Here is a 24494-nt window from a genome sequence, read left to right on the forward strand (position 1 = left end):
AGAAGAAGAAGAAGAAGAAGAAGAAGAAGAAGAAGAAGAAGAAAAAGAAGAAGAAGAAGAAGAGGAAGAAGAAAGGAAGGGTTGGATGGCAGAGGACAGACAGTGGTAATTTGTCATCTTGTCTCCAGATGGCAGAGGACAGACAGTGGTAATTTGTCATCGTGTCTCCAGTGTGCTCAGAGGTGAGCATTCTCTCCATGCAATATCCATGTTCTGGGGCTCCTTACAGATGCAGTGGGCTGCAGACCTGATATATCAAGTCTTCACAGTGATATAACTCTTGTTATCATTGAACCCCTTTTGCTCTGATTAAATAGTAGAGAACATTTTATGTGAATTCAGTCTTTCCAAGTTTGAGGGCAATTTTTAAAAAAATACACTGGGCCACTTAACACTTTTATTCGTTGGTATGGATGTATAAGGTTGGTGTTCTGCCCTTAAAGTTATCCTTGACTATTCTTCTCATTCCCATTCAAATCTACCAGGAAATCTTACTGATTCAGCCTTCCAGATAGACCCACTTCTCTTTCCCTGCTAGTACTCTGATCTTTCTTAATACTTTTTGTCATCAGGAGTCTCTTAATTGGTTTCCTTGTTTCTATCATTGTCCCCCTAAGGTCTTTTCTCAACACAACAGTTAAAATTATCTTTTTAAAAGGTAAGTTAGATTCTGTTACATCGGGAGAACCCGCTCCCGAAGTTTAACGTGGGTTCTTTTCTATTTCCTAAGTGTCTCGGCTGGGCTGAGCAATAAAGGGAAAGAGCACAAGACAGAGAGAAATTTAAAGCTGGGTGTCCGGGGGAGACATCACATGTCGGCAGTTTCCGTGATGTTCCCCGAGCTGTAAAACCAGCACATTTTTATTAGCGATTTTCAAAAGGGGAGGGAGTGCACGAATAGGTTGTGGGTCACAGAGATCACATACTTCACAAGGTAATAAAATATTACAAGGCAAATGGAGGCAGGGCGAGATCACAGGACCACCGGATGAGGCGAAATTAAAATTGCTAATGAAGTTTCGGGCACGCATTGTCGTTGATAACATCTTATCCGGAAACCGGGTTTGAGAGCAGACAACCTGTCTGACCAAAATTTATTAGGTGGGAATTTTCCTGCTCCTAATAAGCCTGGGAACGCTACAGGAGACCCGGGCTTATTTCATCCCTTCGGCTTCGACCATAAAAGACGGCATGCTTCTAAAGGGGCCGTTTATAGACCTACCCTCAGGGCGCTTTCTCTTTCTCAGGGATGTTCCTTGCTGAGAAAAATAATTCAGCGATATTTCTCCTATTTGCTTATGAAAGAGGAGAAATATAGCTCTGTTCCGTTCTACTCACCGGCGGCCAGTTCAAAGTTACCTCTCTTGTTCCCTGAACATCGCTGTTATCCTGTTCTTTTTTTAAAGATGCCCAGATTTCATATTGTTCAAACACACATGCTCTACAAACAATTTGTGCAGTTGACACAATCACAGGGTCCTGAGGCGACATTCATCCTCCTCAGTTTCTGAAGAAGATGATGGGATTAAGAGATTAAAGTAAAGACAGGCACAGGAAAACACAAGGGTATTGATTGGGGAAGTGATAAGTGTCCATGAAATCGTCACAATTTATGTTCAGAGATTACAGTAAAGACAGGCGTAAGAAATTATAAAAGTATTAATCTGGGGAACTAATAAATGTCCATGAAATCTTCACAATTTATGTTCTTCAGCCACGGCTTCAGCCAGTCTCTCCGTTCGGGGTCCCGGACTTCCCGCAACACTGTTACTCTTCTGTTCAGAACCTTCACAGACTTCCCATCTCTCAGTTAAATCTAAAGTCCTTAAAGCCCGGAAGGCTCCATATCTTTTTGACTTCCTTCCCACTATTCTTCTCTCATACTGCTGCAGCCACACTGTCCCCCTGCTGTTTCTATAGTATACCAGACTGTGCTTTTGCCTTAGGCTCTACTTGATTTCTCTACTTAGAAACTTTCTTTTTTGAGTCTCACTCTGTCTCCCAGGCTGGACTGCAGTGGTGAGATCTCCGCCCACTGCAACCTCCGCCTCCCGGGCTCATGCGTTTCTCCTGCCTCAGCCTCCTGAGTAACTGGGATTACAGGCACACACCACCACACCCGGCTAATTTTTGTATTTTTAGTAGATACGGGGTTTCACCGTGTTGGCCAGGCTGGTTTCTAACTCCTGATCTAAAGTGATTCGCCCACCTCGACCTCCCAAAGTGCTGGGATTACAGGCCTGAGCTACGCGCCCAGCTAGGAACTCTTTTATTTTTATTTATTTTGTTTTATTTTTGAGACGGAGTTTCGCTCCTGTTGCCCAGGCTGGAGTGCAATGGCGCAATCTCGGCTCATCGCAACCTCCGCCTCCCAGGTTCAAGCGATTCTCCTGACTCAGCCTCCCAAGTAGCTGGGATTACAGGCATGCGCCACTACACCCGGCAAATTTTTTTTTTTTTGTATTTTTAGTAGAGACGGAGTTTCGCCATGTTCGTCGGGCTGGTCTCCAACACCCGACCTCAGGTGATCTGCCTGCCTCAGCCTCCCAAAGTGCTGGGAATTATAGGCGTGAGCCACCGCGCCTGGCCTATTTAATGTTTTTATTTTTATTTTTGAGACGGAGTTTCGCTCTTGTGGCCCAGGCTGGAGTGGAGTGCCGCCATCTCGGCTCACCGCAACCTCCGCCTCCCGGGTTCAAGCCATTCTCCTGCCTCAGCGTCCAGAGTAGCTGGGATTACAGGCGTGCACCACCAGGCCCGGCTAATTTTTGTACTTTTAGTAGAGACGGGTTTCACCATGTTGGCCAGGCTGGTCTGGAGTGATCCACCTCAAGTGATCCACCCGCCTCGGCCTCCCAAAGTGCTGAGATCACAGGCGTGAGCCACCACGCCTGGTCCAGGAACTCTTTTTGATAATATTTTTTGACCGTCTTTGCTCAAATGTCACCTCCATGAGGCCCAGCTCTACTACCCTAGCCAATACTGCAACATGCACCACAGCATTCCTAGCGCTTCCAATTACGTTCTAACATCCTACGTAGCTGACTTTTTTTTCTTCTTACCTTTTTATTTGTTACTTTTATACTTAATACTTACCGTTTGCCTCCCTCCATAGAATGTGAGGGGCAGAAATCTTAGTTTTGTTCACTCATGGATCTCAAACACCCAAAACAATGCCTAACACCTATGGTTCTCAATAAACGTGTGTAATGAATGAATGGATAAGTATCTTTCATTTATGTAGGAAACATGTATTAATCAGAAGCTCATCCTTCTGGAGTTTCCCTGAACTGGGAATGGCAGGAAAACATGTAACATCAAGTTTCTCAACCCAAAAAGCGAATACCTTACATCTATTATAGAAACATGGTGGTGTTTTCCATAAGGCGTTGATTGCCTGTGGAATTCTAGACTGAATAGGCAGCCAACTTGCTATATGTATCATAAAATAAAAAAAGGACCTTATAAAACAATGGTTTCTAAAGCATTGGAGATTCAGATCCTGTGAATCTGAGTTAGGGCCCAGGAATCTAAAATTTTAGAAGTGCCTCAGGTGATTCACATGTACAACCAGTCTTGGATACCTGAGCTGGAACATTTTCTTTATATTGCCCTGACACCTGAAGAGATAAGAACTATGTTAGTGAAGTGAGAGGAAAGTATGTGGCTAACTGGGCTTTTGAAATCAACGAAGAGGTGTATGGTATGCTTTTTTAACTCATAGTCATGGATCCTTCTTCCTGCCTCATAAACCTTTTTTGCTGGGATTTGTGCTTCAGAAGTAGCCCAGGAACTTATTAAATATACAAGAGCTCGTGCCCTACCACCAACCTACATAACCTATGTTTAAGTATCTCTGGTTTTACAAAACCTCTAGGCTAGAGAAAAGTGTATCCACACCAGGGAGCGCTGAGACTAAGTTCAGCTAGAATTTCAGAGAAGGCTGGAATATGTCAGTCAAGTCAGTAAGGCTAAAATGGTCACCACGATCACATTCCTTCAGAGTAGATGAGCTTTAATAACGCCCTTTTTTTTTGGACAGCAATGAGGAAACTGAAAACATTTGAGGATGAATTAAGACAAAGCGCCCAACGTGGGGCTCGAACCCACGACCCTGAGATTAAGAGTCTCATGCTCTACCGACTGAGCTAGCCGGGCTCGAGAAAGGCTAGGTTTTCCCCAATAGGCTAAGAGTATACATAACTTCTTTTGTACAGTTGGGATTGTGGATTTTATGTTTATGTTGATTTTATAGGCAAGATGAAATGAAACTCAAAGGACGTAAACATTATCTGAATCATTAATATGCATTCCACTCACTTTCTCTACATCTTCCCTCTTTTCCCCATTCTCACCAATTTGTGTTGATAGACCACAGAATGTTTCCATAACCTAAAAGTCAGTGTCATTGGATGCTTACCAGAGTGACTCCCGCACTGGCACTCCCAAAACTCCAGACCCGGTTACCAATGTGGCTCCAAGCATAGTCTCAAGGACCTTAGGTCCTCGAGCCCAAACAATATCTTGGACCCTCTCCGTGGTCCAGTGAGGCGTTCCTCTCTTGTTCTCATAACCCATCAATTCTTGCCCCTCCTGCCAAGCTATGTGGATATGGCCCTCAGGAAAATGTCTGCGGTGTTCTCTCACCTTTGCTGGACTCGTATGTTTTCTCATTTGTTGCCCTTCATAATCAAGGCACACACAGAAAATGGGGCAGGGTTGCAATTATATTTTAATATAAAGAATATGACAACCACTACAATATAGGATTCAGTGATTTTTGTATGTTGTGTTTACCGCCAACCGCAAAAGTAGATTCAGCACAATAGATTAAAAAAAAAATCTACTTAATGAGTGTCCCGTCCCACGGGATCGTCAACGTAGACCCTAGAAGAGGGAGTGGGAACTCGGGGGGACAAGAGACACGAGAAATGGAGACAAGACAGTATCCTGATCAAGTCTCGTTTATTGGTGGCAGCCTAATGCCTTATATAGACCAGCAGGGGAGGAGGTTGGGCCAGGGCGATGACGGTGGCCCTGCGGCGGGCGTGGCCAGGTAGGTTTCGGAGGTCATGTTGCGACTGCGCCCTTAGTTGGTAATTTTGCCAGGTGCGGAATGGCGCCTGCGCTGTAAGTTGATCATCTTCCCGGGTGCGGGAAGATGGGTGATGAAGAACCCGGAAGAGCGGCATTTTGTACTGGCCTATGAGATAGCAGTACAGGGAAGAAAGTAAATCTAGGGAGGAGGCATAGAGTGGAAACTCATAGAGCTCAGGCATCAGTTGTCAATTATTATCGCTATGGCCGGGCCACACGGCTCCGGACAAATGAGTATACCAACGGTACGCTCCAGGAGGAGAGAAAAAATGCTCCTTCTCAGAAGAAAGCAGAACCCTGATATATATGACAAGGTAGTACCTGACGCTGTAGCAATGAGGAAAGTCGAAATAACTCCAAGGTTCCTGACACGTTGACTCTTAATCTTCCCATTTAAATCCATCCTTTGATGTAATGAATCAATAATAAGCAGCATTGAATTAAGATGTGGCCATTTTATTTCTAACATATTTCACAGGAACACAATCGTGGAGTCGGAAGTTCTAGAAGATCCGGAAACGTTTGCCCTTGCAAAAGTCTCTGTAGAGCGGATGGAAAACTAAAGAGAAGCCAAAAAAAAAAAAAAAGTCCTTAACTAGAGATCGCAACTCACTTGTTGGGTTTGAATGCATATCGATGCCACGATTACCGGCACTTCTAACTGGAAAGTTTTAACTTAGAAACTAAGGTTAGGTGAAGGCAGCTAGATTAAAAAGCAAGAAACAAAACGTGGGCTCGTCCGGGATTTGAACCCGGGACCTCTCGCACCCTAAGCGAGAATCATACCCCTAGACCAACGAGCCGCCTGATCATGACCTATTTTAAATATGTTTAATATTTACTAATTTTTTAAAAAAATGTACATGTAGCTATATGCAACTATAATTTATAATACCTTTAATTAACTTTATTAAAAAATTATCAGGTCGAGACTCTCAGAATTTCCCCTCAATCCAATCCTAAGGACTGTTATCTCAAAGGGCTCTTGACCCATCCTTTCTAAAAGAAACAACTGTGGCGTTTGTTTAAAACGCAGAAATCTGGGTTCCTTCTCAAATCTGCGTCAAAGTATCTGGAGACGAGGACCAGTAAGTTTCGTTTTTGACAAGCGCTCGAGCTCACCCACAGGTATGGGGCTAACAAAGCCCACGTGGAGCTCGCGACTTGAGATCAGCATTTTCCATAGAAAATAGTAAAACACGTGAAAATTCACTCGACAGGATATACAGCTTTGAGGTCGTAAATAAACAGAGGACATTCGTTGTACAAGGAACGGGGGATATTTAACATCAAGAAGTGGACTGAACTGTTATTCCTGGAGTTGGCCAACCTGGACCAAAGGGTCCAGGTTGCTGATGTGGAAAAGGTAGATTTTTGGAAAGGGGCTTAGTCCTTTCTTGGGAAATCAAAGTAACAAGAAAATGTTTCTCTCGGAATGGAATTTCTGTCTTGATGTGTGAGTGTTGAGCTTCCCAAGTAGGGATCCTTAACTGGGCAATCAGAGATAATGAACACTGCCCTTCTCACACTTGCCCCGCATTTCAGTATCTGAAGATTTATCTGTTTTCAGACTATTTCAAGGACGGTGTTGGAGCACTAAACAAATTGGTGTCATTGTTTTGCCCTATATTGAATTTAAATCTCGTAAAATATCCTGCTGCTTTTCTGCTTCTCATGAGCAAACATTTTCAGCACCATGACTTAAGAAAACAGGACCTCTGAACTTACTACAAATGTTTGGACTTCTGGCAAAGTGTTAGTTGTAGAGGTTAGCACAGTCTTTCTTGTAGTAACAGTCCTCAAACAATTGGTTTCTCCTTATCTTTGTGTAAGTTACGTGATGGAGGAAAAGAAACGTGGCCCGTACGGGGATCGAACCCGCGACCTTGGCGTTATTAGCACCACGCTCTAACCAACTGAGCTAACCGGCCACCTACATCTACAAAGTTTTAAAAACTGCATTAAGAATTTTATCAGTGTTTCGGAATGTTTTCGTTTCCGTTATTCCCCTACGGGAGAACGGTGCACTAGAGCAGTCAAATTCGCCCGTGCTGAGCTAGCTGAGATTCATCCTTCTCCCGATATTTGTCCTATTTTTATCATCCTATGACGCACAGGACTAACAATAGCCCGTCCTTCCTCCCCTTCCCGTGTTCTCAAGCCAAGATTATTTTTGCCCTAAAGGCAAACTATATACCACAAATAGGGCTCATTAATGGGTTCCGGGCAACTTTCCAGGTTGCTCCTCTTCTGTCATCTCTCCATTGGGCATGTTTTCCTGTGTTCTCAATTCGATTTGTTTCACATAGTTCAAAATAGCTCAAAGCAACCTTGTTCCCCGTACTCCATATACAATTCTACAAACAGTGGCTAAAAGAACGCCATAAAAAGTTAAAGAAGTGGAGGATACAAAATATAGTCATTTGACATTTTGAAATACACTTTCTAATAGTATTGGGCGGTTAGGATAAAAAGGACTTGGAGATGCCGGGGATCGAACCCGGGGCCTCATACATGCGAAGCATGCGCTCTACCACTGAGCTACATCCCCATCCTTGCAAGCCCGTTCTTTGTAGTTCTCCCTAGTTGTTTGTAAGAGATTTCTGTTCCCTACCCCCGCGCCTTCTTTCTCCCATATCTGCCCCCGTCCCCGTCTCGGTCCCCAAATTCTAAGGTTTGCTGACTGCTGAAGTTAAATTCTCTTTTATTTGTCGAACAAAATCCTGAAATGGTTAATGGGGCAGCATCCATCAGTTTTCAAAGTGTGTAAAACCTTCCAGGCATCAGACACACTCGTCAAATACTTAACCTACTGACCCAGGGATAGAACTATTGATAACTACCTGGAAATCTGAGAAGAAAAAGGAGAGTGAGGACGCTTCTTTACAAACTTCTTTAATTTCTTTTTCCTTTTTTCAAAGAAACTGAACACTGAAAACCAAGGCAGGTGAAACCAAGCACTGCTAAATCAAACAGTTTTCTCTATCCTTCGTCTCACATCAGCTTCCCTAAGTATGTCGCCGAAAAGGTGATTCAATTACTCCCCTTTACGTGCACCAGCGTCAGATCAGGCTACTTTTGAAAATGTTTTGTTTGGGCCCAAGTTTGGAGAGAGGATTTGAGATATTTATCTGGGAAGCCTAGGAACTGAAGGCGAGCATTCTGTTAGTCTTTGACTGGACTGAATTACATGAATACATATATATGCGTGTAGAAAGATAGGTAGATAGGTAGGTAGGTAGGTAGGTAGGTAGATAGATAGATAGATAGATAGATAGATAGATAGATAGATAGATAGATAGATAGAATTTTGGGGGGATGTTAGTATTAATTTGTAATATGGGTAGACCTCGGTCTTAAAACGGACCCTCGTTGTGGCTGAGTTTCTGTGCTGTCATTAGCAAGAATTTCTAAATTACCAGCACCTTATTAAAATCACAGCTGAACCTTCTACAATCACGTGCTAGGTCAGATATATAGATTAATATACCAGGGTTGATGTGGTTTGGACATTTTGTACGAACCTTGGTAGCTCAGTCAGTATGGCCACGAACTTTTAATCTGAGGGCCCAGGTTTCAAATCCCTGTTCAGGTGTCGCTGTGTTTCTCCTTTTTTCTTTCCATTTCTTCATTTTTAACCCAATATGTACAGTATTCTTTCTTTATCAACGGGAGATATGTTCCAAGACACCCAGTGAATGCCTGAAACCTCGGATAGTACCATAGTATACTATGTTTTTTCGATCTGATAACCAGGATGAGTACTAAGTGATTAACGTGTGGGGAGCGCATACCCCGTGGATACTCTGAACAAAGTGATGATCCTCGGGCGGATGGGAGATTTCATGACGCTACTGAGAAAGGGGAGTTATTTGAAACTTACGCATTTTTTATTTCTGGAAGTTTCATTTAATATTTTGGACCACGGTTGAAGGGGGTAACTGAGATAGCGGAAGGGAAACTACGGACAAGGCGAGAGAGGTTACTGCGGTTAGAGGGAGGAAGGTAAGGTCAAGTCACAGGCTGATATCCCCGAATAAATGAAGGACTCTTGAGCTGACCATAGATTTCATAACCTAGGAGCTGTTTAGAAAATAGATGGGCCTTTTGGAAAGGGAGCCTCAGTGCACAAAGTTTTTCATCTGGAATAGGAATAAAGTTGCAATAACAGTGGTTACAAGTTGTTAAAGGTTAAACTCTTTCTTGAAAAGCAACAAAAATGCAAAGGCTCCCTGTTTTCTCCATTAGTGTGCTCCTTTCTGATCCCCTGTTTTGCTGAGCCCTGGGGCTGCCTAGGTAAACAGACGTGGTTCCTCACTCAGAACTTGGGCCTAGTGGCAGTAGCTTTCATGTTTTTGGTAGTGACCTACAATTTGAAGTTTAGTGTACATCGTCAGTCATACATAAGTAACAGAAACAAAGTTGCACGAACTGTTCCTTTTACCACAGACACTGCGTTCTGATTATTTCTGATTCTAGTCTATTCTAACTGAAATTTAACGTATCTTTCACTTGCTAATACAATTGAAAGAGAAGTAACTGTGACTCTGTCACCAAGAAAAATCACATATTTCTGTATACAATATAAATACAGTTGTTACAAATACCCAAGACAACTGTTTCAAAATTACAGCAGTCATAAGACGGGTCTTGAAGTTTAATATTTAATGCCTTAATGAGAAGCACACATTACTCTGAAATTATTTTAATCGTTTGATAACTGTTTTGTAGTATAATTGGCTTTCTTTGAAATCCTGTGTATTTTTTTAATTTTTCAAAACTACAATTTTTGAAAAGGGCTCCATGGGCTTCCTGTTGGGGTCAGAGGGCTCCCTGGGAGCTAAAAGATAAATCCCCGCAGAAATTCGCCATTTTTGAGGAGACCACTGTCGGGTGCCTGCCATCCCCTTCCGCCGCAACTCCACTAATGAGGACTAGAGATTAGCGCTGGCTCCTGAGGCCGGAACAAGGTCTTTAAAGGTCTAAGGTGAAATTCCGGGTGGGAGCTCAGTCAAGCCTCCCCTACCCAAGTGGGAATCAGTGAGCCAACCAGAGCCGGCCCCGCAGGGCGACACCAAGAGGCGCTGACCTCCCAGGCCTCGAGGGCGTCGGAAGTGCGTCCCAGAGCAGAGCGGCCAGAGGGGCGGGGCGTTGCGGCGCTTGGGCCGCGCTCTTGAGTACCCCAAGTAGGGCTCTTCCAGGCCATGTTGATGACCCAGGCTGAAAGCCATTGGAGAGTTTTGAGAGAAGCAGGAGGTAATTTTTTTTTCTTTTTCTTTTTTGTTTTTTGAAACGGAGTCTCACTCTATCTCCCAGACCGGATGGAGTTCAGGGGAGCTATCACGGCTCACTGCAACCGAGGGAGGTACATTTTACCAGTATCTCTGTCAGAGGCATTCGAACCAGAGCGACTCCATTTTGAGTGAGGACTAGGAAAACGAGGCTGGAACTTTTGCTGGGCTGCATTACCAGAAAGTCAGGCATTCCTAGCCTCTAGATATTTATGGTTAAGGAAACAAATTAATAATGTTTAGTAAACAGACCCAGACTTGGGAGTGTCCAGATGTCCCCACATCTGGAGAACAAAGGCATTCGAAATTTTGCTTTAAATATAATATTATCGGTTCTTACAAAATATAATAAGAAAATTAATCCTTTATCACAAACCCTTGTAGCAGAGCACATCTCCCCATATATATAAGTATTGTACCTAGGGTGGATGCGTTCCTCAGTGTTTCAGGAACACCCTACTCTTGTCTATGGAGTAGCTGTACTTTCACTACTTAACTTTCTTATTAAACTTGCTCTTACTTTGCACTGTACACTCGCCCTGAATTCTTTCTTTCGTGAAAGCCAAGAACCCTCCCTTGGGGTCTGGATCGGGGCCCCTTTCCTGTAACACAACTACTACTGAGAAAAGAAGGTAGTGGTGCAAGGACGGATACAGAAAAATGAGTTTCCCTTCCTCTTCTTTCCAACTCTTCCATGCTCAGTTCCTCAGATGTGAGGGTCAGAAATTTGGTTATTAAAAGTTCTAGGCCGGGCGTGGTGGCTCACGCCTGTAATCCCAGCACTTTGGGAGGCCAAGGCGGGCGGATCACGAGGTCAGGAATTCGAGACCAGCCTGGCAAACACGGTGAAACTCTGTCTCTACTAAAACAAACACAAAAAAGTAGCCGGGCACGGTGGCAGGCGCCTGTAATTCCAGCTACTCGGGAGGCTGAGGCAAGAGAATCGCTTGAACCCGGGAGGCGGAGGTTGTAGTGAGCTGAGATCGCGCCATTGCACTCCAGCCTGGGCGACAAGAGTGGAACTCCGTCTCAAAAAAACAAAACAAAACAAACAAAATACTCTAGATCACTCAGGCTGATATATGTCTAAATTTATGTTTGTCTAAATGTAAAGTTTAATGAGAACAATTCTACTCAGCTCATAGAGTTTTCGAAATAAAATTATTCATATAAATCACTGGGCAGCTGGGCAAACAACACTTAATAATTCTCTTTTATTATAGTCGGAAACCTGATATAATTTGGTTATTCATCTTAATTATTTTTTGATCCAACAATAATTTATTGAACATCTGTGCACCTAAGATGACAGCAAGAGGGGGAAAAAAGAATAAAAGTAAACATCTATGCACCATTCTCTTAACATCTTTGTAAACGTTATTGTTCTTACTAAAAGGCTTTTTCTCACTCCTTGCTTGACTAGCTCCTTTCTGTTTTCATTTTGTTGGTCATGTGTCAACATACTACAGGAAGTCTTCCCTAAGGCCTCTTCATGCCCTGGCATCGGGGTTTGGGTCTCTTGCTGTGTTATAACAGAGAGCACACTACTGTATGGTGACCTATCTCTCTATCCCATTCAACGTATTGTTTTGTTTTGTTTTGTTTTTTTGAGATGGAGTTTCACTCTGTCACCCAGGCTGGAGTGCAGTGGCGCCATATCGGCTCACTGCAACCTCCACCTCCCCTGTTCAAGCGATTCTCCTGTCTCAGCCTCCTGAGTAGCTGGGACTGCAGGGATGCGCCACCATGCCTGGCTAATATTTTGGTATTTGTAGTAGGAGACAGGGTTTCACTATGTTGGTCAGGCTGGTCTCGAACTCTTGACCTCAAATGATCTGCCTGCCTTGGCCTCCCAAAGTGCTGAGATTACAGGGGTGAGCCACTGCACCCGGCTCTCATTCAACTTTGAGCTGAGAACAGGGAATATTTCTTTTATCCTTGATCCTAATCTGTTGTCAGGCATAAAGTGCAGATAAGTGTTTGTTGTTTAACAAATAAAATGGAGTGGGAATAGTTGAGCAGATGAAGGATGGTAATACAGCATAACAAAGTAGAAATGCCAGCAATTCACTATTACAAAGGAAAAAAATGCTATTATGTAATTCCAATTTTACTATATATGCTACTTATTGGTTTTAGTAAGGGCTCCATATGGAATGTCCTGGGCCTCAGTTTTGTGGAGTAATCGAATCGTCTTTTTTCCTTCTGTTTTTCAGTGGCGATGAAAGATTCTGGGAAATATTAATTTTTTTTCAAATCTCCAACAGAGCTTTATGCATCAATATGCTAATTAGGTAAACTGCAATATTAGTCATTTCCATAAAGTGTCTCTAATTCTTTTCAAAACCTTGCAAAATAGGTATTAGTTCTTGCTTTGCTACAGAGGAAACTGTGGCTTAGAAAGGCTAAGCAATCATCCAAACTTGGCATTATTTACTGCCAACTCTCTCAGACCTCTTCACGGTTCCATACTAGGTACAAATCATCAACATGTTTTGCCTAGATTGCTGTGACAGCTTACAGTCTATTGCTCATGCAGCAGCCATACACATACACGCATATATGAAACACCTTAGACTGTGCCATTTCTTTGCTCAAAACTCTAATGGCACTGGGCATGGTGGCTCATGCCTGTCATCGCAGCACTTTGGGAGGCCAAGGCGGGCTGTTCACTTGAGGCCAGGAGGTTGAGACCAGCCTGACCAATATGGCAAAAACCCGTCTCTTCTAAAAATACAAATAATAACAATAAAAATTAAAAAATTAGCCAGGCCTGGTGGTAGGTATCTGTAATACCAGCTACTCGGGAGGCTGAGGCAGGAGAATCGGGGGCGGAGGTTGCAGTGAGCAGAGATCGCGTCACTGCACTCCAGCCTGGGTGACAGAGTGAGGCTCCATTTCAAAAAACAAAAAAAAAAGAAACAAAAAAGGAGAGACGCGGCCGGCCATGGTCGCGCACGTCTGTAATCCCAGCACTTTGGGAAGCTGAGGCGGGTGGATCACCTGAGGTCAGGAGTTCGAAACCAGCATGGCCAACATGGTGAAACTCCGTCTCTACTAACTAAAAATACAAACATTAGTCGGGTGTGGTGGTGCACGCCTGCAGTCCCACGTATTTGGAAGGTGAGGCAGAAGAATCGCTTGAACCCGGGAGGCGGAGGTTGCGGCGAGCTGAGATCGCATCACTGCACCCCAGCCTGGGAGACAGAGTGAGGCTCTGGCTGGGGAAAAAAAAAAAAAAAAAAAGCAGACACCAACACCTAGACTACACTGAGCATTAGAAAAAGAAATTATAGGTATAAGGACTAAAAAGAAACAAAACAGTTTATATACACAGAATATATGGTTGTCTATGGAAAAAACAAAAACCCCACAAGAATATGCAGATACAAGAATGAAAGGTAGCAAGGTTGCTGGATACAAAAATTGAAATCAACGTTAGCTAAAACCAGAAAATGTAATAACTAAAAATATGCCATAGAAAGTAGTGTTAAAAAGCATAAAGTTCCCAGGAAATATTAACAAGAAGACCTTTATGGAGAAAATTATAAACTTTACTGAAAGATATTTCAAAGGCCTAAGTAAATGGAGAGCTGAACCATATTCATGTATTGGAAGACAACATTGTAAAGATGACTTGGCTTACCAGATTAATCTATAAATTCAATACAAATCCAATCAAAATTTCAATGTTCTTGGGTTTGTTTGATTTACAAATTGTTGATCTAATTCTAGAAGTAATATGGAGGAACAGTTGGCTAAGAATAGCCAAGACACTCCAAGGAAGAAAAATTTTGTGGTGATATTGGAGACAGAGGTGAAATTGGCTAAAATTATGACAAAATGTGGAGGCATCTTGGTTTTTATCAGACCTTTTCCTAAAGTTGCAATAATCAGGACTGTATTGTACTGCTATAAGATTAGACAAATTGATGTCAGTCAGAATAGAAACCATCAAAAGACCCACACACGTACACAAAAATTTAATTTATGAAAGAGGCAGTGTTACAAATCACTGGGGAAAGGATGAACTTTTCAGTAAATAGTGCAGAGACAACCACTTTGAAATATGAAAAATGTTAAATTGAATTTCTAACTCATAATTTTCACAAAAATCAGTTCAGGACAGACTAAAGACAAATGTGAAAGGCAAAAGTATAAAATTTCTACAAGGCAGTAAAGAATATATTTACGACTTTGGGTAGGAAAGGATCTCCCCCCAAACTAACTTGTATTCAGCTTTATATGATACTTTTTAAAAACATTTACTTTCAGCAGGAAATAGGCAACAATCTATAACATTTTACAATTTCCAAACTCCCCTCCTCTAAAAGTCACTGTAAAAGTTAACAACATAGGTTGTTGCTGTTTTGAACAAGAAAGATTTTCAGAAAGGGTGGACACTTCACATGAGGCCTGTATGAGCTTTTCACAGGCCCGCTTCGACATGGAGGGAATACAGTAAAACCAGCAGGATGGATCCACAAACTGAAAACAGGAATCTTGGCTCTTTTGAGTGACACCATCTCGATGTTATCAACAGAAAGCCTGAGTTTTGTTACCTAACACAGTTGATTTTAGGATTGCCAAGGCCACATCAAGACTCTTGGTTTAAGGAAGTCAAGTCTATGCTGATGGCATCAGGGAAAGAGGAGACACGAAGTTTTGGTTCCCCACACTGTAAGGCTTCTGTGCCAAAGTGGCTGACATGTGAATGTCAGAGAATCTCTCCTGGGAATCAAGGGAATCAAGAATAATCTTCAAACAGGACAGAAAATCCTATTTTCCCCTATTTCAATTCAGTTTCTGAGATACACCCTATTAGTGGTATTTGCCCTTTCCACAAAAGACAACAAGGAAGTGTCCTATGTGCTAACAACATAACTTAAAAAAGAGAGCCAAAATTCTACGGTTTTATAAAACTTGATTTAAAAAAATAGTATTTCAAACAGTAGAATCACTATAAGACAGAGCTATCAAAAATGTACATTTCACTTGGCATCCCCAGTGCCTTCTGCTTTCTGGGACTGGAGTGTAGAGGCATCTCGGTTTTTTGCAGGGTTGTTCCCATCCTTGCCAGCATCTGCTTTCCCCTTTCTCCCTTTGGGAAGCTTCTCTCCCTTCTTTGCAGAGGCCTTTTTAGGCCTGGGCTCTGGTTTTGGAGGAGCTGGTTTAGCAGATAACCGCGCTGATCTCCTCTGTGGCTCATCCTTCACCTTTGCTTTATCACCTTTAGCATCTCCTTTTGCCTTTCTCTTTGGCATGGTGGCAGCAGTGTTGGCAGGCGACTTGAGCAGTCCTGGTGGGTGTTTCTGTCCTCCTCACACTGCTCCTGGAAAGATGTCTTTAACAAGACACAAAAAGTGTAAACCACAAAGGGAAAGACTGACCAATGTAAACATTAAAAATCAAATTTGACTATATTGTTAATAATTTGTGTATATCAAAAAAGATAGCACAGTAATAGTAAAACAATAAGTTACCAGCTCGGCAAAGATATGTGTAACACATATAATGGACAAAATGTTAGAATCCTGAATACATAAAGCATTCCTACAGATCCATGAGAAAAGGACAAAATGAAAATTTTAAAACTATGGCAAAAAATGTTAACAAGTACTTCTTGGAAGCATGAGTGAGGAATAAGCACCTAAAAATAGATAAGAAGTACATATTAAAAGCATAGGATATAACATTTCATATCTATCAAATTGAAGAAAACCAAGTTGTCTGACAATATCAAGGACTCAACTGATAGGGAGCAATCAAAACCCTTATGTACTGCTGTGTGTGTGTGTGCAAATTAGTGTATTTGCTTCAGGAAACAGTGGTTATTTGTAAAGCACGCTGGAAACAGTGGTATTATGTAAAGCAATTTTATGTCTAGGTGTTTACTTAGAGGGATTCTTGGAGGTGTGGACAGGAGATCTCCACAAGAATGTTTCCAGCAACACTGTAATTTCAAAAACCTGTAAATCACCCAAATGTCCTTCAATAGTAGAAGGGATATATATATTTTGGTAGTATCTATAAAAGGGAATACTATTCAGCAGCAGAAACAAATACATTACAGCTAGGTTCAAAAACGAGGATCAATCTCAAGAATATAATGACGAACAAAAATAGCAAGTTGCAGAAGAATAGGTACACTATAGATCCATTTACACATGTAAAACTATGACATGTTGAGGCCACAAACATATAGCAAAATTTGAAAAAAAAAAAAGGGGGATAAATAAAAATTGGCCAGTGGTTATCTCTTGGGAGTTGGGAAAGGGATGTGGTTGCAGAAGGCATGTAGGTTAGTCCAGAGATAGGGGACGTTGAGTTCTCTTCTTTAAGCTGTAGGGGAAGCACATGGGTGGAGTATTATCTGTCTTACACAGAAAAATTGTATGTGCCTACTCAAGAATTAATAAAAATACTAAAAAATGTGGGTAGCCCAGAGCACAGATTGAGAGCCACACAGGTAGGAAATAGAGAAGAGTCTAAGTTTGGGTAATTAGGACTTAGGCCTAGGGCTGGCACTCACAGGCACTGTGTAACTTTTTTAAAGCTTTTGTCTATCATACCTTCTGCCCCACCCTTGAAAACATTTTCTGGGAAATTCTGTAACCTTGTGAGTGGCCCCATTCTACAATGTTATTATTATTTTTTTAATCTTGTCTCCAAATTGCTCCAGTTTTGAATTTTTTTGTTTTGTTTTGTTTTTTTAGACGGAGTCTCAGAGTCTCCCTCTGTCACCCAGGCTGGAGTACAGTGGTGTGATCGCATCTCACTGCAACCTCTGCCTCCCAGGTTCAAGCAATTCTCCTGCCTCAGCCTCCCAGGTAGCTGGGATTACAGATGCCCACCATCACACTCAGCTAATTTTTGTATTTTTATTAGAGATGGGGTTTCACCATGTTGGCCAGGCTGGTCTCAAACTACTGACCTCAGGTGATCTACCTGAGAATTGCTTGAAACCGGGAGGCAGAGGTTGCAGTGAGCCCAGATTGTGCCACTGCACTCCAGCCTGGGGGACAGAGTGAGAGCCTGCCTCAAAAAAAAATAAATAAATAAAAAAGTAATGGTGCCACTGAGACATACAGTTCTACTGATCTAACTACACCTGACCTGCTCTCTTCTGAAGAAATCCTTGCCATTACATAAATTTATTGCTAATTTTTGTCCTTTTCCCTTTCTTTCAAATGCAACATTAAGGAATCATTTTAACAATTTTTAGGAAACAAAAGGAGCTACTCTTACAATGAAGGAACCAGTGAAAATCACTTGGTCTAATAGTAGGGTGACTTGATTTATACCTGTTGCCCTAGTATAATTATTCATAATGTTACCTTTTACTTTGAAAAGTGACCCAACTTGGGCAATGAATAATAAAGAAGGTTATCCCAAATATTCTGCATATATTTTTAGAGACCTTTATGTTACCAGAGAATGAGAGTGTTTAACCAAAGAGTGAGCTTTTGGCCTAGCACACATTTCCCTAAGAATGGATACCCCATACCATTCCCCTTCCATCTCACTTCAAAATTGTTTCTCAGCCCATTTCCTGGTGTGGGAATGCTCACACAACCTCTTTTCCTGCGTTCAGTTTTCTTCAAGTTAGATCCATTGCAGTCCATCCCAAGTAGGGGGGCCATTATCTCCACATGTCAAAGGCCAAAATACAGCAGGTGACAAAATAAAATCAGGAAAAATAGGCTGCTGCCTGGATGCTGTATCTGAGTATATAAATAACGATTTAATTCTTGAAACTCACCTTTAGGAAGCTGATTAGGAGACCAGGTCACCGACTCTATAGAGAACTTACAAATGTAGGAGATAGATACACATATAATGAAAAGGGGCCAGAGAGATGGGTAAAAGCTCTTACCATTTCCATAAAGGACAAGGAGGTTCGAAAAGGAAGGAGCTCTCACCACACAGTGGTTTTAACTTAGAAGAAATTATCTGAGGTGGCACGGAAGGGATTTTTAGGTAAATGAAACTCTTTTGTATGCTACTGTAATGGCATATGTTATATAATGGTAGATGTTATGAATTTGACAAAACCCACAGAACTTCATACAGTGAATGAACCCTGATGTAAACTATATATTTTAGTTAATAATAAGCTGTCAATATTAGTTAATCATTTGTAACAAATGTACCACACCAGTGCAAGTTGTTAATAACTTAGGAGAAACTGAGGTGGGGGAAAGGAAGTATGTGGGAACTCTCTGTTTAATTTTCTGTAAACCAAAAATTGCTCTAAAAAAAGGAAGCCTATTAATGTAAAAACAATACACATTTTAAGAGTTCAAAAAAATAATGTTAATGATAAAATATAAAAGTCATTACAAATACTCCTTTATGCATGTGGAAGAAAAGAATATTAACTGGCAGATAAATCTTACTAGTAACTGTGTAACTTTTGGAAATAGAGAGAAATGACTTTCAGTGGTATCATCAGGGCAAGAAATTATCAAGACACATACTGAAGTTATTTTCCCAAGACATGGCAACAATTTAAAAAGTTTTAGAAATATAACAATTCCCCTTTGTTAAAATAACTCTTCCAATAACATTATATTAACAAACAACAGAGCAAGTTAGTGAAAGTTTTGAATCACTCCTCTTCATTGCACAGAACTGGACTGAAATTCTCATGAACGTTCTCAATTTAACTCCTCATTTAATGAGATTGCTGTAGGAGAGAAGGAACATCTGCTTCATCCTTCTTCCAATCCTTTTGTTAGCATGAAGACTTGCATTTTTATCATCAGAAAAAGATCATGATGTTTAAATTAACTGGCAGAAATAGCTTAAAAAAAAAAAACTAATAGTGAAATAAAAAGCAAAATAGGGTCTTATGGGTGGGCCCTAATTCAAATGACTGGTGTACTTATAGGAAGAGGAGATTAGGATACAGACAACATAGAGGAACACATCTAAGGACGTAGTGGGAGGCAGCCATCTGCAAGTCAAAGAGAGGCCTCAGAAGAAACCAAACCTGCCGACATCTTGATCTTGGACTTCTACCCTCCAGAAGTCAAAGAAAATTAATTTTTGTTGTTTAAGCCACCCAGCCTGTGGTACCTTGTTTTGGTAGCCCTAACGGACTAACATAAGAGGGAACAGTGTAAGAATTTAGTGACTTCAGTAGAGCGTGGTGGCTCACGCCTGTAATCCCAGAACTTTGGGAGGCCAAGGTGGGAAGATCACGAGGTCAGGAGTTCAACACCAGCCTGGCCAACATGGTGAAACCCTGGCTCTACTAAAAAATACAAAAATTAGCCAGGGGTGGTGGTACGTGCCTGTAATCCCAGCTCCTCAGGATGCTGAGGCAGGAGAACTGCTTGAACCTGGGAGGCAGAGGTTGCAGTGAGCCGAGACTGTGCCATTGCACTCCAGCCTGGGCAATAGAGTGAGACTCTATTAAAAAATAAATAAATAAATAAATAATTTAGTGACTAGGGAAACATCTTGGATTAGATTAATTTGGGGGTCTCACCCAGCTCTCAAAATATATTTTTCCATGTTTTTTCTCTTTCATAGCAAGCAAATCCATGGACCAAAATGCCACCTCATTCAATACTCATTTTCACCTCATCCCTAGCAAACACAAGGCACATTTTAGCAGCATCTTTTTGCTCTTTCAATGGATACAGAACTGTGTTTCTGGGAGGTAGTTCTAATTTGGGTTTTAGCCTCAATCCCACCCCAAAATCAGAAGGCTCCCCTCTTCTTCCCTGCCTCTTACTTAAGGAAAGATCGTGTTTGGGGGTTGGAAGGAAGACGTGGAAGAAAGTTATGAACACCAAGCTTAGGAAGGAGAGAATAAAGGATATAATTAATATACAATAAAAAAATCACAGGCAATGCTGGGCTCAGTGGCTCATGCCTGTAATCCCAGCACTTTGGGAGGTGGAGGCAGGTGGATCACTTGAGGTCAGGAGTTCAAGACCAGCCTGGCCAACATGGTGAAACCCATCTCTACTAAAAATGCAAAAATTAGCTGGGTGTGGTGGCACATGCCTATAGTCCCAGCTACTTGGGAGGTTGAGGCAGGAGAATCACTTGAGCCCGGGAGGCGGAGGTTGCAGTGAGCCAAGATTGCGCCACTGCACTCCAGCCTGGGTGACAGAGCGAGACTCTGTCTCAATAAAAAATAAAAAATAAAAAGATTAACAGGCAAGATGCTGTGTGCTACAGAAGCAAGAGGTCACATGGTGTCAGTCACTCTCCAGGGCCTGTTTGTTCTTCATCTTCCAAAGTATTAGAGACGCAGCATGAGTTTCCATGGGAGTTAAGTGAGAGAGACTGGGAGATGCAGGGGTAGAAAGGAAAGATGAGAAAAGGCAGGGTGTCTAAAACGGTAGGTTTGCTGTTGCAGCTTGCCAGAATGCATTTGGTTTAAAGAGAAGGAGTGAGCCATAAGCTCCCAAACAGTCACCCATCTGTAAAGGATGGTTAGAGGCACACTCAGCTTCCAGGCTAAAGTATTCCTGCTAACTGGCATCAGAGAGAGATGAAGAGGATAAATTCTTGTCATCTCCCAGGACCCTGGAACCTCTGCCCCCTTTCAGGGCACCACAATAACTTGCTTATATTTCTGGGTAGTAGAGAGGGGATTTTAAATGAAAATGTATTAGACAGATTGCTGTTGAGCACATGGCCAAGTTTATTGTCTTGCTAACCAAGATATTATCTTGCTAGCCAAGATGTTGTCTTGTTAAGGGAAACAGCAAGATAACAAAGAATGGACCTTTCAAGTCAACATCCAGCCAAGCAGCCTGTTTAGGAAAATGGTAAAAAGAAAACAGCTCATTAAACATTGTCCTTTTCTTTCTTTCTTTCTTTCTTTCTTTTTTTTTTTTAATTTTGCAGACCCACCAAAGAATGCAGCCCTTCTTTTGTCGTGGTCATAAAAATATCACATTCGGTCGGGCGCAGTGGCTCACGCCTGTTATCTCACTTTGGGAGGCCGAAGCAGGCGGATCACTTGAGGTCAGGAGTCTGAGACCAGCCTGGCCAATATGGTGAAACCCCGTCTCTAACTAAAATACAAAAATTATCCGGACGTGGTATTGCACGCCTGTAGTCCCAGCTGCTCAGGAGTCTGAGGCACAAAAATCGCTTGAACTCGGGAGGTAGAGGGAGGTGCAGGTTGCAGTGAGAGAGATAGCACCATTACACTCCAGCCTGGGAGATACAGTGAGACTCCGTCTCAAAAACAAACAAAAACAAACACATCGCATTCTTATCAGTCATTTGAGGGAACCTGGAGCAATGTGATCTGAGAGGCTAGGCTTGGCTAATCCCTAGAAAAAGTAGTAATACATCTAAGAAAGAAATCTCTCTGAGGGTACACCCCAGGCTGCCAGGTGGCACAACAAAACTTTCTCATAAAAGCGTTTGATTAATCCAATTAACTTGTAAGCAAGCCATGTGGCAGGCAGAGGTAAGAGGCCAAACACCAAGGCACAAGTCCTGATTCTAAACAAGTGCTGGTCCATTTCTTAAGCTTGGGATCCATTTTTTCTTTGTGATGGGACAGCGAAAGGTCAAAGTGGAGGAAGACTCAGCCCTTGGGTGTCTCCTCAACGAGGGTTTCTCGAAGGTAAATTGGGGAGGAAAGGAGAGCCCACGGCAGGTCAGTCCAACCTGCCAGTCACCACCTCTTCAAGGCCACAGCCCTGCGGGAGCAATCCTTTCAAATCCCCTTCTTTCCTTCTTTTATTGGCCCTAGAGCGCCGATTAGGACTTCTCATCCCTGTCGGGCCTGCGGCTCTCTGTGACCCCACCTCTGGATTCAGCTTTTCCCAGGGATTCACACTCGGAGCTCAGGAGAGATGCTGCGATTACTCTGGAGACGGGAAGACAGGCGCGGCTCACGGGGCCCAAGGCCCTTAATCATGACCGGGGCCAGCTGGCAGGAGGGTCCTAAGTATATGGACGGCGGCGGGACCCCCCACTGCGCCCCTCATTTTCCCGGGTAGCGTACTAAAGTCTGTGAGGCACTTACCCGAGTTTCGTGGCCGTTCGAGGGGCGCGGGAATCCCAGCTGAGGCCCTTGACGCGCCGGAGCCCTAGGCGTGGGCAGGGCCAGCACCAGCCCCAAGATAGAGAAGACTAGGGGAGCCCGGCACTGCCAGGAACAGGAAGGCGAAGGAAGGTGAGGATGCGCTTCCGGGGCTGCAGGCGGGGAGCCGCCCCGAGTTCAAGCCGGAGAGAGCCGGTTCTCCCCGTGGCGATACGTGTGTGAGCCTCTGAGGCCCGCCCTAAGCACCGCTGCCCCGACCTCGTAAGACAGGAAGACAGGAAATTTATGATGGCCTGAAAAATCGTTAAAAGATACACACTGTAAGAATTTCGTAGTATGAAGGGGGAAAAAAAAAAAAAAAAAAAAAAGCTGTTTCCGCCCGGTTTCGAACCGGGGACCTTTCGCGTGTGAGGCGAACGTGATAACCACTACACTACGGAAACTCACGGTGGGCTATCATCTCAGAGCAAGCAGTTCTATCTGCATAGTAAATACACTTGGTGTTTCTTCGTTCAAGTGCGAGTTTTGCTGATGTGCGTATGCGTCTCTGTACTGAACTCTCAAACCAGAAAAACCAATGATCAGCTCAGACCTAGCCTCTCCAGTGTTAAAACTGAAGCCACATGCAGTCATTTCAAACGACTGAATAGGGAAGAACACGATAGAGACTTTAATATCTCTGAACGGTCCTTCGTTCTTCGGCCAAAATGGTCAGGCGAGGCTGGGCACGACTTGGGTAGGGCGAGCGTTTCTATGACGTAGTTGGCGTTACCACGTGGTCAGTGGCAGAATTTGCTCCCCAGAGAAATGATAACCCCATCTCTTGTCGAAAGCGGCCCCTCTTGCTTCTGAGACTTCCAGGCAAATTTACCTTGCACGAATTCGCTTACTCCGGCGGAGTAGGAAAGTTGTAAAATAAACCTGCACATATACCGAGCCAGCCAGGAGTCGAACCTGGAATCTTCTGATCCGTAGTCAGACGCGTTATCCATTGCGCCACTGGCCCCACATATTGGTTGGTAGCAAGGTATTTCATAAGAAACTAGGTTGTACCCGTAATGTCTGGGCGAGGGCCTGTAAGCCGCGTTTGCCCGCTGGTCCAGGCTCGCAGCGCACGGACTCCCTGGTGGCTACTTCTGCACACACCCCGTAGCCTTCATTCCTTTCTCGGTCTGTCTCTGCCGGCTGAAAGATGGCGGTGAAAAGCATGCCCTGCATCCTCTCTGCCCCAGTATCACCGCTCCATTAATACGTTCGTTCATTCAACCCAGTATTAGTGTTCACGGCACTGTAGATAACGGTGAAGAAAACATGAGAGACCCTTGTCCTTAAGATTACATGGCAGTGGCGGAAGCGGATAATAAAGCACTAAATAAACGAAATAATAGTGATAAGCGATTGGAGAAAAAAAATAATAAAACAGGGAAAGAGGATAGGAAAGGCCAGCTGTGAAAGCGATGAACGAGAGATAAATGCTGATATCAGGGGAAAAGAGTGATCTGGAACAGGGAAAAAATCGCTAGGAAAAAGGCCTGGAGGTGGGAGCAGGCTTGGGAGTTATGTTGAGGAGGCCGGTGCTCAGTGGAGAGGAATAGGAGATTCTGGGAGACCACCTCCGGCTTTATAGGCCCTTGTAAGGACTCTGGCCAACTTTACAGGCCCTTGTAAGGACTCTGGCTGGTATTCTGTAGGAAACTGGAAGCCGTTGTACAGTGACATGGTCTGAGTTTTTATTTGTCTCTCTGTGGTTCTTTTTTTTTTTTCTTCAAATATTTTACTAAGCAAAACTGTGCTAGGCCTCCTCACTGCATGCTGCTTCTTCTACTGCAGGGCCTTGATCTCAGAATTTGACAGCTTTATAAGGAGCATCAACCCGGACACACATATGAATGTTCACTTGTTCACTTTGGAAGCAAACAAACGTCTCATATGTGTGTATTTTGGTTTGTCCATATTTCTGAGAATAAATCATCCCCATGCCTGGTGAGCATTTTAAGTAAGTTGAGGTCTACTACACAGGAGTAAAACTGCCTGATATTGAGAATATACACATTGAGATTAGAAAAGATTTGTTTTCA

At 42.9% G+C, this 24494-nt stretch overlaps 1 protein-coding gene, 1 long non-coding RNA gene and 6 other non-coding genes across 8 annotated transcripts; all 8 read right to left on the reverse strand.

Annotated features, from left to right (window-relative positions):
• Positions 1-4085: 4085 nt before the first annotated feature.
• Positions 4086-4158, reverse strand: TRNAK-CUU (transfer RNA lysine (anticodon CUU)). The gene has a single exon. It is a non-coding gene; the product is annotated as a tRNA-Lys (tRNA).
• A 790-nt stretch (positions 4159-4948) lies between these two features.
• LOC144340547 (uncharacterized) lies at positions 4949-5609 on the reverse strand. Its single transcript, XR_013416776.1, has 2 exons — positions 5419-5609; positions 4949-5203 (listed from the first exon to the last, which is right to left on the reverse strand). It is a non-coding gene; the product is annotated as an uncharacterized LOC144340547 (long non-coding RNA).
• A 219-nt stretch (positions 5610-5828) lies between these two features.
• Positions 5829-5900, reverse strand: TRNAP-AGG (transfer RNA proline (anticodon AGG)). The gene has a single exon. It is a non-coding gene; the product is annotated as a tRNA-Pro (tRNA).
• A 1054-nt stretch (positions 5901-6954) lies between these two features.
• TRNAI-AAU (transfer RNA isoleucine (anticodon AAU)) lies at positions 6955-7028 on the reverse strand. Its single transcript has one exon. It is a non-coding gene; the product is annotated as a tRNA-Ile (tRNA).
• Positions 7029-7576: 548 nt separating this feature from the next.
• TRNAA-CGC (transfer RNA alanine (anticodon CGC)) lies at positions 7577-7648 on the reverse strand. Its single transcript has one exon. It is a non-coding gene; the product is annotated as a tRNA-Ala (tRNA).
• Positions 7649-15024: 7376 nt separating this feature from the next.
• HMGN4 (high mobility group nucleosomal binding domain 4) lies at positions 15025-22521 on the reverse strand. The gene is given in 2 exon segments (NM_001193396.1): positions 15025-15732; positions 22399-22521. A coding segment is annotated over 1 exon segment (273 nt). The 5' UTR covers positions 15653-15732; positions 22399-22521; the 3' UTR covers positions 15025-15379.
• Positions 22522-22786: 265 nt separating this feature from the next.
• TRNAV-CAC (transfer RNA valine (anticodon CAC)) lies at positions 22787-22859 on the reverse strand. Its single transcript has one exon. It is a non-coding gene; the product is annotated as a tRNA-Val (tRNA).
• A 490-nt stretch (positions 22860-23349) lies between these two features.
• On the reverse strand, positions 23350-23422 carry TRNAR-ACG (transfer RNA arginine (anticodon ACG)). The gene has a single exon. It is a non-coding gene; the product is annotated as a tRNA-Arg (tRNA).
• Between the last annotated feature and the right edge of the window lie 1072 nt (positions 23423-24494).

Source organism: Macaca mulatta, chromosome 4 (assembly GCF_049350105.2).
Source record: "Macaca mulatta isolate MMU2019108-1 chromosome 4, T2T-MMU8v2.0, whole genome shotgun sequence".
Lineage (NCBI taxonomy): Eukaryota > Metazoa > Chordata > Mammalia > Primates > Cercopithecidae > Macaca > Macaca mulatta.